Below are 14,367 nucleotides of genomic sequence, written 5' to 3' on the forward strand. Positions count from 1 at the left end.
AATTAGTTTTTCATGTAATGACTGTTTTGCAGCACCACCTACCTCTCAGGCAAAATATTTATTGCCCAAAAATAAAAATGCACTGCTCACCTCACCATTTATGCTGAATATTTGGTGTAAATTACAAACACAGTGAAAGAACTTTAACAGTACCTCCATCCTAATTCACAGACATGAATGTCTTACCTGGGCTGTTTTTGCAGTTGGATCTGCATGATTTAAAGCAGTTCTGGCATCACTGTCAGAATCAGATTCTGTTTGCCTCGGAGAAGCATGTGGCTTCTTTGCAAGATCTGTATCCATATTATAGGAGTATGCAGGCTTAGAAGTAGGAGATAAACTTGGTTTTGTGACAGGTGAACTGGGATCTGCTCTTGTGCTCTCTGTGGATCCTATACATCCCAGCTTTTCTTGCTCTGAGAAACCAGGGGTGCTGTCTGAGCTCTGGTGTCTCTTCTTGTTGTTATCTTCACAAGTAACTGTGGGAGACATATCCTCTTTCTGATCACTGACATGTGCTAAGTCACTGAAGTCTAAAGTGTCAGTTATCAGCAATTTCTTCCTTCCCAACACAGGCTGCACTTGTGTTGTGTCTGTACTGCTACACTTCCCAATTTCTTCAGACGCAGAAGTCCTTCCAGAGCTCTGCTGGGATTTCTGTGGATCTGTGTCGCTTCGAGTCCTGCGGGAAGAAGGGGAAGCTGTGCTTGGGCTTAAATGGTCATCAGGAGTCTGATGCTCGCTCTCAGATTCGCCAACGCCGCTGTCGTTCACAAACACAGAGTCGTCCTGTGAGGCGAAGTCTGCCAAACCACTGTCTGCTGGCTGCAGCCCGGGCTCCCGGTTCAGCTCGTTCAGCTCTGCGTAGAACTTCTCCTGGTCCACAGAACTGTTTGTGTCCGTTTCGTAGTTACCCACTTTGTATGTGCTCTTACTGCTGTTCTCCTCTATCTGAACCACGTTCAGCTCCTGCCCGCAGAAATGCGCCCTTATCTGATAGAGATAGGTCATGACAGTCAGTTTGTCAGGGATGGCCAACAAAACCATGTCCGAAGGCTCCAGCAATCGTGATATTCCCAAGCTGGCAAACCCGTCATAGGCCTTCAAAAACAGACAAAATAAAGATCACGGTGTGGCAGTTTCTTCCCTATCATAACATCTCAAGAATGCAAGTTTCAGTCAAAATAAGCAAGCCTAAAACACATCCAATATTACATGGCTCTGACTCTATCACTTATTATTCTTTTGGCTTCATTATAGTAATTGCTACTTTTTGGTGCTCATTGATTTTTCCTGATGGCTTCTACATATGTCCTGGGATATCTTCACAGCAAAGCAAACTGAGAGAATGTAACCAGCAAAAAAACTCAAATGGCATTGTTTTAAATATTTTTAACATACTTCAATGCCATACAATACTAAAATATTTTGTTACTCAAAATTATGACACCTCTATGAGTAAACAACTATTCAGGAAAGTGCAGCTTGAATACCCTTCATTTTGCCTTACGAAAACCTACCAATATCTTAAATGGTTCTCACTCAAATAGCAGGAAACAAGCAAACAAAAAACGTCTAAGAGTGGGACCAGAAAAAAAAGGAACTCGGGATGGCTTTTTAAGATAAGGAACAAAGATATAAGAAACACGACACTAATCCATATTGAGCTTTATCACTGATGATCAACCTTCTGCCTTCTATTGGTCATGTAATTGCAGTGATTCCTGCTGATGAAAAACTATGCCCAGATAGCCAAAAAGAACACTGCCACAGATTACTTGACACTAGACATAAATCACATTAATCTATCAAGCAAATGCATTTTAGAAACATTTGTTGATGCTAAATTTATAAGAAAGAGAGAGTGAAAATCATTCTCATTTAATTTTACTTTCTAAAAGCTAAACAGTTGCAAGCCTCCTGCTTTGTGAGGCCACATTGTCTTCTTTTACTGCTGGCCCTTTAAGTGAGTGGGCTTGGTGCATCAGGTTTTTCTAGTTTTGAAGAATTAAAGCCGTTTCTCAATTTACAATTAATTATTACTATCCTGGATTAACCTTGGAAGACAATATTGTGTTTCAAGGAAGCCTTTAAAAGGCCTCCTGTTAGCTAAGATGCACTCAGTTAAAGCATGTGGGCTTCTCCTCCCCCAGGAATCCTGCAGCTCCTTTTCACCATATCCTGAAGGGGCTTACAATGTTCATCTTACAATGATCCTACACTATTTTGAACAAAAGCTAAATTTAAGACATGGATGAGAAAACTGTCCTTTCACAAAGAAACAGTAACACACATCATTAGCTTCAACTCTTCAACTTTACATTTTTTCTCAATTTCTTTAGTTTTAAAATAATAGAGAAAAAAATAAAACAATTATGGGTGGGTTTTTAAAAATCCTTTTGGTTTTCATACTACTAAATATTCAACAGTGAGACAGAATGTGGGGCTAGGCTGGCCTGCTCCTGGCAGACCTGGATATTTTGTTTGCTCTGAGAAAAGGAGGCTCTCTCCTCCTCCTTGCAATGTCATTCCCTATTCAATGGCCAAACAGTTTTTGTATCAGCTGTTTTTCAAACTCTGCTTCCAAAAGCTGGAATTTACCTTCCTGAAATTCTGCATGCCTCCCCTCATCTCAGGTATAACTTTCCAAAGCACTTCAGGTGAAGGAATTTTTATATCATTATAACAAATGATTCACAGAGTTTATTGAGACATAGAAATGGTCTGAATAATTAATTTTTAAGCTCTTCTAGCTCTCCCCAAGCAAAATGATTTGGTCTATAATCACTGCTGGTATTTGGTGGGGAATTTCTTGAGAAGGTTTATTGTGAGAGATTGTTATACCATTTCTAAATACAGAGCCGTGCTTAAATATAGGAGCAGCAGTAGCAAACATGACTGATGTATTTGCTGATACAAAACTCCAGATGGAGCAGAACAGCAGCAAAGGTAGGAGAGAACAGCAGCAACTCATATGGTAGAAGGGGGACAGTTGTCATTTACAGCATCTTGGGAAACACAGCTGAAGGAGCAGGATCAGGCTGGCGATGGAGGAGAGGGAGACAAGATGGGTGGAACTGAATAGACATGAGGAGCGCAGACAGCAGCAAGTTAAGGGAGAGCAGTGCAGGGATTTGGGTGGGCAGTCTAAGGCCTGGCAGATACCAGGAATGATGAATGCTTGTACGAGAGCAGAAACCAGGCTGGGCATGAACATGCAGCAAGCTACCCTTGTTGTCTGTGGGCTAAAGGTAACACGAGGATGTGTTGTTTGCTAAGTGGGTCGGTGCTGATTCAGTGGCATAAATAACTTGTTACCCCACACTGCAGGTAGTGGGAGTTACCATCTGAAGAATGACAGGACTTAAGGACAGGCACAGCAGTCCAGAGCAGCCAAAGCCCATAGGCATGACTTGACCTAAACTTCTTTTATACTCTCAATTTCTTATTTATATGCTAATAAAACTAAATTCCATGAGTATCTCCCAGGGTCTATAAAATGAAGGCAGGGACAGTGTTTCAGGATTGTCAGGAAAGGTACTTGCTTAGAAGTAACACTACAGCAGGATTGAATTTGGAATGATGGATATTCTCATTACAGTCACAATCACTTTTTGTTGGCTGCTCAGTTTTTCTGGTGATGCCTGGGATTAAACACAGTTATTTCCTGCTGATGCCTGACACCTATTTCCCATCCTCTCCTTCTCATCCACATTTTTGCTTCTCTCCTGTCAAGGTACACTAGATATGTAGAATGGTATGTCAATATTCTACAAATAGTAGCTCTAGAAATAGCAATTGTGTGCTCTGGATGCGTCCATACAGCACTATGTGATGGGTTTTATTCACTACTAGAAAACCTGGGAGTTTCCTGATATTCCAGCATATTTATAAATGCCTCATACTTCTAACTAGTTTGCAACATGGTATTAACAGAGTAAATTTTCTAAGTCAAATTATGTTTGTTAAACAGAGGCATAATTAGCCTCGATTTTTGCAAATGTTTATTTTGCTGCATGTACATGATCCTACTGATGCCAACAAGCATCTCCTCCACATGCAATTAGATATGTTCTTATGCCTTTGTGAATCAAATTGTAGAGGTGAACATGAACACCTATTATAAAAACATAACTCTAGCTTCAAGGTAAGGAATCATTTTCATTTTGACTCAATACTACCCCTGCAAGTGTAATTCTTCTATTTAAATGTATAATTCAAAAGGATTCCTTTTCAAAGTTGAATATATTATTAAGAAGATCACTCAAGTTCAAATCTATGGAGGAGTTTGTTAGAAATGGCCAAGAACTGGGGAGCATCATAAATACTGAAAGTGCCAGTTGAACATCCAAAAGATATACCCACATGATAAAGGAAACAAGCTTCTCTAAACAATAATTAAAACCAGAAATTCATTATTAGAATCATACTGTTGAGCCCTTCTACTTCTCATTTCTTCATCTCATCAAAGATCCAGCCCATGTCTTGTTTAGTAGCTTATATTTTTAAAGTGCAGGACACATTATTAGCAACACAAAATGTTTCTGTTGTTGGTAAGGAACTATAGTGCCAGTATACTGTAATTTTAATACATTTTTCATTAATTTAAATTTAATTATTATTTAATAATAATCAAATTGACATATTACATCAAATTAGTAGCGCTACTAGGAAGGCAATATGGAGAGTTAGCTATATCTGATATTTAAGTAGAAACACAACTGTTTGGACTAGCTGGGAAAGCATCCTTGTAATGTTTATGATTTTCTCAAAGATAATCCTGGTTTCGCTTTTGTTTCTGACAGAAATCTGAATTTGCAATGTGCACCAAAAATACCTTCCAATTCAGACTGCTGCCAGTGTAGTAGTTGTATGAGATTTTTTAATGTATGTATATTCAGGACACTAAGCTTATTTACCTATCTCCCAATGAAGGTTTTTCTTTTTTTTTTAAATTTACTGACAAGCTGATTGACAGACATCAATTGGGATCCATCAGCACAAGCACTACAGGCAGTATTCCAATCATTTCCCAACTCTGTAACACACTGACATATTGGCCAAGATCAGATGTCACAGGTAAATACCCTTTTTTATTCAGCATCAGTGGCAGCACCCAATAAGCAAGAGGTTGGTGTGTGTTATAAAGAACCTCTGATGACGTGCTTTTTGTAAGAGTGCATTTCCATCTGTAATTATAGTCAGTATTTGCACTGAAACTGTTGTCTCTTAAGATTTCTTATTTTTAAAAATTAAAATACAAGCAAGGTCATGCACTTCTAAAAGATATACTCTTATGGGCTAACATTTAATCTGTGATTTTCCTTTTGGGGAGAGGCAGAATAACATTTTAAAAGAGAAAAAAATGAAACAAGAAAAAAAAAGAGCTGCTTCAGACAAAGAAAATTATCCTATTCATCCAAAGATGTTATTTTAATTGGTTAGGAGGAATCATTGTCAAATGTGTTACATATCTGCATGGAATTTCTAGGCAGCCATTGTAGGCAGTGCTGCATTCACTCCAAGCAAGGGCACACGGGGTTATCTGGCAGAACTGTGTGAGACCAGGAAATAAATCTGCAGGAAGCAACTGAGATACTCAGTGTGGCTGTCAGGCAAAGGCTGGCAAAGTGATGAAAGAAAAAAATCTGCACAATAACAACAATCACTATTTCTTCAATTCTGGGAACTATATCCTGTTAGAAAGACAGGCTAAAAAGTTCACTGTTTACCATCACAGTTTCACAAAGAAAAGATGACTGATCATACTGCCAACATTTTAAATTAATAATCTATTATTTCTTTTTTATAATCCGGCTTAATTAGGCCAGACGCTCAACAAAACTTAAGTACAAAAACACATGGTCACAGAAAATACTGTGACGTCACAGATAATCCACTTAGGTCATTGTAAGTCTTCCTATTATAATGAAAAAAAAATATCATCAGCCAAATACTCATTAGATAAGAGCAGCTCAGAGATAGTTCATTATTTATAATACTTAAGTACTAAATTAAAGACAAGTAACTAACCCATAAATGTGCAGGTACATTAAAATTAAAACAGAAAAGAATTTTAATAAAGCACTTTCAGAAATTCCATGTAAATAAATAATACTAGATTGTAGATATGTTTGCTATATAATATTGAACTTGGTTAATTTATTCAAAGTATATTTTTATACCTTCATCCCAGTTAAATTTAGTGCCTTTAAAGCAGTATAAAAATAAAATCACAGCATTAAAAAGGCAGATACTTAAAACAATTTTCAGATAATCTTCAGGAACAATTTTATTATCAGTGACTCACATGAAAATTGTAATTTCTAAACATGTCCCTAGGGCCAACTGAAGCTTGTAACATGTCTAAAATAGTGAGCAGAAATAAACAGTTTTCCGGTGATTCCCAAACTGAATTCCTGCTTCTTATAAAGAAACTTTTTACATCTTGCACCAACCAAGAGTGGTTTAAAACAGTTGCACAGCACAAGGCTATTAACTATTTTGCTAGCATTTAATTTATTTGTAAAGTAATACCTCAACACCTTTTATCCTAAACCTCCCATGCTGTGCACACCACTTCATTCAGCTGATGCAGTGTGAGAGTAGGTGTAAAATTTCATCTTTAAAAATATAACAATCACCATCAAAGCAACATCAACCATGCCCAGTTCCCAGAGCCTTGTTAAAGCAACAACTAGAGAAGCCTTGTGTACCACAGCCCAAGAGCAGCTACATTTTTAATTTTTTTTAATTACATGTCTGATTGGAAAAATCAGACCAGTGCTGACAGCGAGCTGGCCAGGTCCTTCCTCTGCTCTCACAGTTAATGTAGGCCATACAAATATTAAACTCTAATGCCAGCCTCACACTTGTTGTGAATGCTAAAACCATGACCAACCTGAGTCAATAATGCATCCGATTTGAGCTGCGGGAGGCCAAATACCTTCTGTGAGCCACAGTTATGACCTTACAAAACAACCCCACTTTCCCAAAATTAATAAAAACCTGCAGTGAAGTCAAAATTGAGGCTATGGTTTTGTTAATTGTTTTTTTGCTTTTTTTTTTTTTTTTTTTGCCTGGCAGTTCTTACCTTTTTGTTGTTCTCTTTAATATCTTGAGGATTCAGGGACTTGTAGTCACTGAGGGGGAAAATGGCACAGTGGGTATATACAGTATTTGATAAAAGCAGTAGTTTTAAAACAAACTAAAAATTTGACATACAATATCATACAGTAACTAGCAATTTCACAGCAATTCAATCAACAAAACTAATAGTGTGGAAAATTAAAGGAATAAATAAATAAATAAATAAATAAACACCGATTACATGTTTCATTGCCTGAAGCTCTCCATCTAAAAAAGAAGTTAAGGCAGGGACTAGAGGCCAGCCTTGACAACCAAATTTACCAGGAGGTAATCCGTCCTTGTCAGCATACAAAGAGCTTATTCCTCTCATCTCATTTCAACACTGGTGCAATTCTCATAATCATCTTGAAGTCAGTTCTTTGTATAAGATTAAGAAGAAGAAAAACAAATCACAGAGAGGGAAGAAATAATTGTTTATGCAACAAGGGAGAGCAATGAGGTCACAAAGTTTGAGCATTCATAAACCTGGTTTCTTAGAAAGGACAGTTCCCTGCTTGAAAGCAAAAGGTGAAAACAGTTCAGCACCTAAAACTCCTGGTACTTCATTTCTAAGTTTAAAAATTGTTCAGTATTTCTATGAGAGTTAGCTTACGTAAGCAAAGAGTAGACAACTTACATCAGGTCTGGTCTAAAGTGATGTAATATTGCACAAAAGGATAAACCATTTCTCCACGACGTGGTAAAATTGGTGATTTTCACTCCCCTATAGTTTTTTGTAACTTCTTTGCACCACACGAGCAATGACTGACTAGCATTTGGCTTTCTCCCCAAAACAGGACTTGGTATTGGGCTTGGCTGGAAAAAAAAAAAAAGAAAAAATAAAAGGAGAGAAGATAAAAGAATTTAATGGAAGATGAGAATTAACATTAATTGACCTAACTAGATGATCTGTATCCTTTGATGTGAGTTCAGGTCCTTCACAGCTGTCAGTTTACAATGACTGTAACTTGCAAAAGACACAAATCGCGAGTTATTATCTACAGTTGTTGCCCCAGGCACTTGTCTCCCAAGGATGCAGATATACAGGATTCCAGATCTACACAGGGGAAGAGGCCAAGAATTGTACCAGTGGAAACACCCGTGCTGAAACACGGCACGGTCCGTGATACGCAGCCTTGAAAACACTTCCCAAAATGCAGCCATGGAAGAGCATCCCCTCAAGCCCTTTCACAATCCAAGTCACAACACAGGATTGATGGATTCCTCTGGTACAGGCTCCAGAGGACAGTTTTTGGTGCTCTTTCTGTGCAAGTGAGCGATTGTATAAAGGTAATTACTGCACTGTGTTTCTGAACAGCCACTTCCAACCGCACCCGAAGAGCCGCCTCTTCCAGGCTTTAGTTTTTCTACGTGGAAAAGGAATTTCAGCTCAAAACTCTTATGAGAGGGTGGTTTCTAACAAGTGTCACTAGCTAACAACCATTAGATCATCATTAGCTAATAATGACCATTTCCAAAATAGTTATTTTGACCCTCTTAATAACATTTTTGTGTTAAACCAAGAAATAAAATAGAACATTTCAGGTATTTGGCATTTGTCAGCCTATCCGCTGCTCCTCAAATCAGCACACTGATTGCAGCAGATGTTTTGAAGACATGCACACTTATTTTCCTAGAAAAATACTGTCACTTTAATAACTTCTTAGATCTAATAAAACAGGCAGAATGTGATTGATGCAAATCCTACGTCTGAATTACAGTGAAAGAACTGAGATCCCCTTTCTTTCAATGTAATATAATTAAAAGCATATATACACAACAAACAAGCTCTTGATGCACTTTAGAGCTAGAGAGTTCCCAAATTAAGAGCAAGTAATTTACTATATCACAGCCACTTAAGTTTATGGTCAAATGGATTTACTTGTTATTGTCTATTTGTGAAAGACCAACGATGCCCCCCCTTGACTGAAGCCTGTCAGTGCTCAGCAATTAGCTGCTACCAACTCATTTGTTTTCACTGCTTCTGGAGGGAAAAAAAAGTGCACAGAGCCAGGGAAGTAATTTTTCATTTACTGTCTCAATCAGCCCCAAAAAGTTGTTGCATAAACCACTGCCTCCTCACCAGACAGAAGCACTGCTAACTCATTTACAAAGTGCAAAAGGTATACCTTACTGAGATTTTTTTAATACCACATCATATGTACAAAAAGTGCTTACGTTTTGTAATCCTATCAACGATTCAAATCGGCATGAACAAATCCATTAACGATGAGACAAATATCTCCAAATACACTGAATTAACAGTTTTAACAGGGATATACAAAATAGGGGAGGAAAAGCAGCAAAAAATTATAAACTTTACCACGCAGAAGATTTTAATGAAACAAATATAGCATAGGAGCTGCCAGACTGTTACTCCAGATTCAGTGAAGTAATTAAGATGATGTTTTTCTCTTGCTTTCTTTACTACTTGAAGCAAAGCCCAGTAACTAATCATTGACCTGAAATTTAAGGTGCTAGGTTACTTAAAAAAACATTTTCTATTTTAAGTTATATATATGGAAATAGCACTGGTGAGAGAAAATATCTAAGATAGAATTATCAAATTGTGGAAAGGTGATATTTTAACAAATTATTAATGCAAAAAAATACTTCAAATCATAGAGCATTACTTACTAGATATATTAAATGCTAATTATAAAGGCTTAATACTTGTTGCTGAAACTCCCAACAAAATGGTAAATTTTCCAGTCACCACCTAAATGCTTCCTGATTAACTCTGAAATTTCCTTAGGCAATATTGCCATTTAAACGCTTTAATTACTTATCTAAAAAAACTGAAGATGTAACTGAATTTAAAACCAGGCTTTATAGAAGGAAATACAAAGGTATTAGAACAATAAATTCAACAAAATTTCACATTTTATTTTAAAAAGTATTTAAAAATTATCAATGTTTAAAAAGATGGACTGCTAATCCTTGAAAACCTATATTTAAGCTGGAGTTTTTTTCTGTGTTTGTTTTTCCACTCACATTATATTTTCTAAAAACACTTTATCCAGAATACGGAAGATTTAGGACATGCATAATGTGCATAACACACACAGTTTTCTCTTCTCTTAGCTGATAAAGCAAAAATTGTATAAGTTTTTCCTTCCACACTAATTAGTCCATTTTTTTTATAAAGGTGAAGTTAATACTATGACGATGTTATGCTTCTAATCACCACTTGCGTCAAAGCTCGCATTATTTAATCCATGATAAAAATATTCAACTTCAGACACAATGGAAATACAGAATTAAAGGCAGAATTGTGTGTGAACACTTGACATGCCTTCAGAGGAGCAAATAAATGTTAGTTTAAGTTTCTTTTTCATGTGTGTTTGAAAAATCATTATGCAAAACATTTTCGTTCAGTATTTGTATGTTGGACATATTAACTTCTGGCTTAGTGCAAACACAATCACTACCAAGTGCCTACTTCTAGCATGTATTTGCTCTACATGATTGATAGGAACTAATCAGATGAAATGAAAATTTAATAACCTTTTTCTTCATTATTTTCAGCACTGACTACACAATTCTTCTAAGTGACACAGCAGTCACGACTTGCCTCTTTGAGCTCAAAAGCCAAAGTCCCTGCGAACTTGGCTGGAAATGCCACTAAAAAGCCCGAAACATCCACATCAGATTTCCAGAGCTGCTGACTGATCAACAGGTTATGGAATCTAACACAACTGGTTTCTGTCCAGCCATGGAGCAACTGCACGGCAAGCACAGAGATTCCAGAACTTGTCCCTCACAGGGTAGCTCAGATCTAAATGCAGCATCATGTGGATGGATTTATCAGCTGGAGTCAGCACTGGCTTCAGGATATCATCGTTTCACATTCAACAAAAGCACTGAAGTCTCTATTCTTCTTCGTACACATTCTGGAAGCTCAGTTAATATGTTTTATAGTGTATGCATTTTTTCTCTTGGGAGGTTGTCTCATTAGACCAGTGCTCTATGCTAACAAGAGGACAATAGTTTCAAGTATTAGGCAGTATCCCCACACTTGAAAATGTTCAAATACTTGCTTTTGCTGCTCTGAGGAATCCAGCACCAGGCACAGTGATGGCTCACAGAGCAAGGGTTGAGCTGCATCTCTGACACACAGCCCAACACTCAGGAGAAGAAAATCAAGACTGGAACTGTGATGACAGTGTAGTGTGACAGTATGGTAGTGTGACACAGGCAGGATGAAGACTGTAGGGGCTCAGTCTGAGGACCTCAAGGGCTTGTAGACAGATTGCATGAGGGTAGAGGTGCTTAAAGAAAGCAAGAGTGTTAAAGCCCAGGAGAGAAAGATGCTGAGAGGAGTAAAGGGGGAGAAAAAAGATCTGTAATCTAGGTGGAAGACTTATGTGGTTTGAGTTTGATATTAACAAACACAACTCCTAGAAGAGGGAAGGAGCTGAGACAACAACCCAGGACTGGCAATTAACTGCAGGAGAGGAAGCAAAGATTGAGATAGGGTTGGAAGTCAGAATAGGGAAGACATAGAAACAATGAACAAGCAGGTTTTTTACCCTCAAGAGGCAAGTACAGACACTGGCCCCTAACTTACTTAACTGAGCAAAATAAAAGGGATTTTCCCCTACCCCTGTCAAAACCATGATGCTGTCTGGGCTCACTGAAAGTTGTGCAACCATCAAAATGCAAGATAGGGTAAAAGTAAGGCAGAAGTAGGTGAGTGAAAAGGCGCAGCATGTGGCTGGATGTAGAAGACATTCAGGAAACTCAGCTGAACGGAGCAGCCTGAAAAAATGTATAAAGGTGTAATAGAAACTAGACACCAAATACATTTCAGTCAAATAGATTATTTTATACCCTCAAAATGATATTCTAAAATTTTACTTTTTAAATAACACAGGAATTCACCCATAGGAATGTCCCATTAGCCTGGGAGTATCAGAAATTGAATATGGCTCATTTAATAGAATTTGTGCCTTTGGTCTGTATGATCTGTATGTGTCCAACGTGCATTCAATTTTTGTTTATTCTGGGCTGTGGAACAGTCTGGGCCTATGTCAAAAAGGGGTTTTTACTAGTATCAAGGATATAAAATACAATATGGAAAGAGTCTGCAAAGATAGAATAGAACAGCTTTCTGTTTCATTCCAAAAATAGAGAAAACATCCTCATGACCCAGTTGTGCTAAGATGTTCTTTACATAGAGTAGCTAGGTATTTTTTACATAGCAGCTCACCATAAGATTACAACTTAGTGACACATCAAAATACAAGGAACGTTGTTCTGCTTCTAGTAAGGGAAGATCATGCATATATCAGAAAATACACATTTCCTAGAAAGAAATGTTAGTTCTGCTACTCTGTTACTCTGACAAATAAAATTGGCAGTTTAGGAGTAGATTCTTTAACTTTGTGCTCTCTATTTGCATGGTGCAAAACGACTCTGGTTCCTACTGTCCCTAAAAATGAAGGAGATACGACAACCAGCTGCTGGACACAAGTTAAAGATTCACTGAATTTGTTTCCTATATATGATTAATAACAAGCATTTTGGTAACCTCCAGGTTTCAGCAGCCGCAGCAATCTTAAAACTTCACCTTTCTCTCTCTTCTGATTGTGCTTACAGCTAATGCGGATGCACAATAAAATATAAACTTTTATCTCAAAAGCCTTAGGCCTATGGTTTTAATTGCTTATCATTTTACAGGTTTAATTTTGGCACAACCAAACCAGTCCATGTTCAATCACAACCCAACGTTCAGACATCTGCCTGAGCTGACACGATGCTCTCATGTTTGAATGCGGTAAGGTGAAGAGGAAGGTGAAATCCTTGGGACACACCTCAAGTTAGCAGCTGGCCAAGTAGGTTTGATTATTTTATGTGAAAGGGTTTTCAGTTGCCTGTTACATGTTTTGATGGCCGAGAGACTGGAAAGAGCTTTTCCAAACCATGCCTGGGCAAAGAAAGGAAAGCAAGCCTGCAGATGGCTGCCTCTAGTTACTTTTACTCTGAGCACCGAGGAAGTGGTCTGGTAGAAAATTACAGTATGTGATCATACAATTGAAATGTGCACATGTGTATATAACCTACAGGCATCCAGGGCACAAAAATGGTAGAGACTGCAGTAACAAAGGCTACTGCTAAGTACTTCATTTTGTAACTTTTGTAATTATCTGGTAGCCTCCTTTTGCTTTCTGCTTTGTCTAGTAATAAAGTAACATTTTCTTAGCCGAGTCTAAGTTTTGGTTTGATTTTCATTGTCAGGGATTAAAAGGATGAAAGAAGCCAAGAATTCAGAACTAAACTCTAAACCTTCAGAACCGAAATTCACAACACATCAACTGCTGGACAATTGCCTCGCTTGCGCAACAGGACACAAGGCTGTCTGCTCATGGCAATCAATTAAGAGCAAGACAGACAATTTATTTCCAGATGACAACCTCCCCCGTGGATGTTCTTAGCAGAGAAGAACAGGACCGCACAGGAGTGTGGGCAGCTACCTCATCAGGCTGAGAAGCCCTAAATTTATTAGCTAATTGCAAGAAGATTATGTTAATGAACTGGTAAAAGAGAAACAAATCTGAGACAACATAATGAATTGGTTACTTATGCGGAAGTAATTTCACCTGATGGTCAGTGCAGCCAGGAAAGAAGTTACAGTGATCTCCTTCTCAGACTGAACTATTAAAAAGGGATTGGCCGAGGCTCACCTAGCTTCTCTTCCCTGAGGTCGCATAATCTTTGTCTTGAACGCCGTGTTTTCAATTAAAAATCTCAAGAAAAGGTACGTAACTCATACCATTAGGCAGAAGCCAACATGGAGCTGGGTCTCTGATGATTACACGTATTTATAATGTAACAGTATGAACAGATGACATGCAGGGATGGGGCCTCATTTTTCTGCTCTCAGAAGACAGGCAGTTTCCTTGTGTCCACCTTCCTTCCTCCAGTTGGCCTGGTGGCATGTGGGCTGAACGCTCTGCTCTCATGTCATCTGCGCTGGAAGCCCAGATGAGCTACCAGGATGCTGCTGGTTCACAATCCCTGGCTCTCTGCCACGATGGGAACGTTCAGGGTTTTGGGCAGGTTGCCAGAATTAAGCAACTTAAACCACAGATGAGGAATAGCAATTTTCAAAGCTTTTAACTTTGTTAAATGTGAACTGAACTAGCAAAACGCACCTCCCTGGGCCCAAGGCTATCTCTGCCACATTTCAAAGGCCTGCAGCAAACAATGGAAGTGTTAGAGCTTGTCAGAAAAGGT

At 38.2% G+C, this 14,367-nt stretch overlaps 1 protein-coding gene across 9 annotated transcripts in view; it reads right to left on the reverse strand.

Moving 5' to 3' along the window:
* The window catches only part of EHBP1 (EH domain binding protein 1), a 212,207-nt gene that overhangs the window by 76,001 nt on the left and 121,839 nt on the right, over positions 1-14,367 (reverse strand). For all 9 annotated transcript variants that reach the window (XM_033054322.1, XM_033054320.1, XM_033054323.1 and 6 more), the window contains 3 exons: positions 7,766-7,944; positions 7,094-7,142; positions 187-1,101 (listed from right to left, as the gene is read on the reverse strand). In XM_033054322.1, the coding sequence (XP_032910213.1) occupies positions 187-1,101; positions 7,094-7,142; positions 7,766-7,944 (1,143 nt within the window). The remainder of the gene's footprint in view (positions 1-186; positions 1,102-7,093; positions 7,143-7,765; positions 7,945-14,367) is intronic.

The sequence above is a fragment of the Catharus ustulatus genome, chromosome 3, assembly GCF_009819885.2.
Source record: "Catharus ustulatus isolate bCatUst1 chromosome 3, bCatUst1.pri.v2, whole genome shotgun sequence".
Taxonomy (NCBI): domain Eukaryota; kingdom Metazoa; phylum Chordata; class Aves; order Passeriformes; family Turdidae; genus Catharus; species Catharus ustulatus.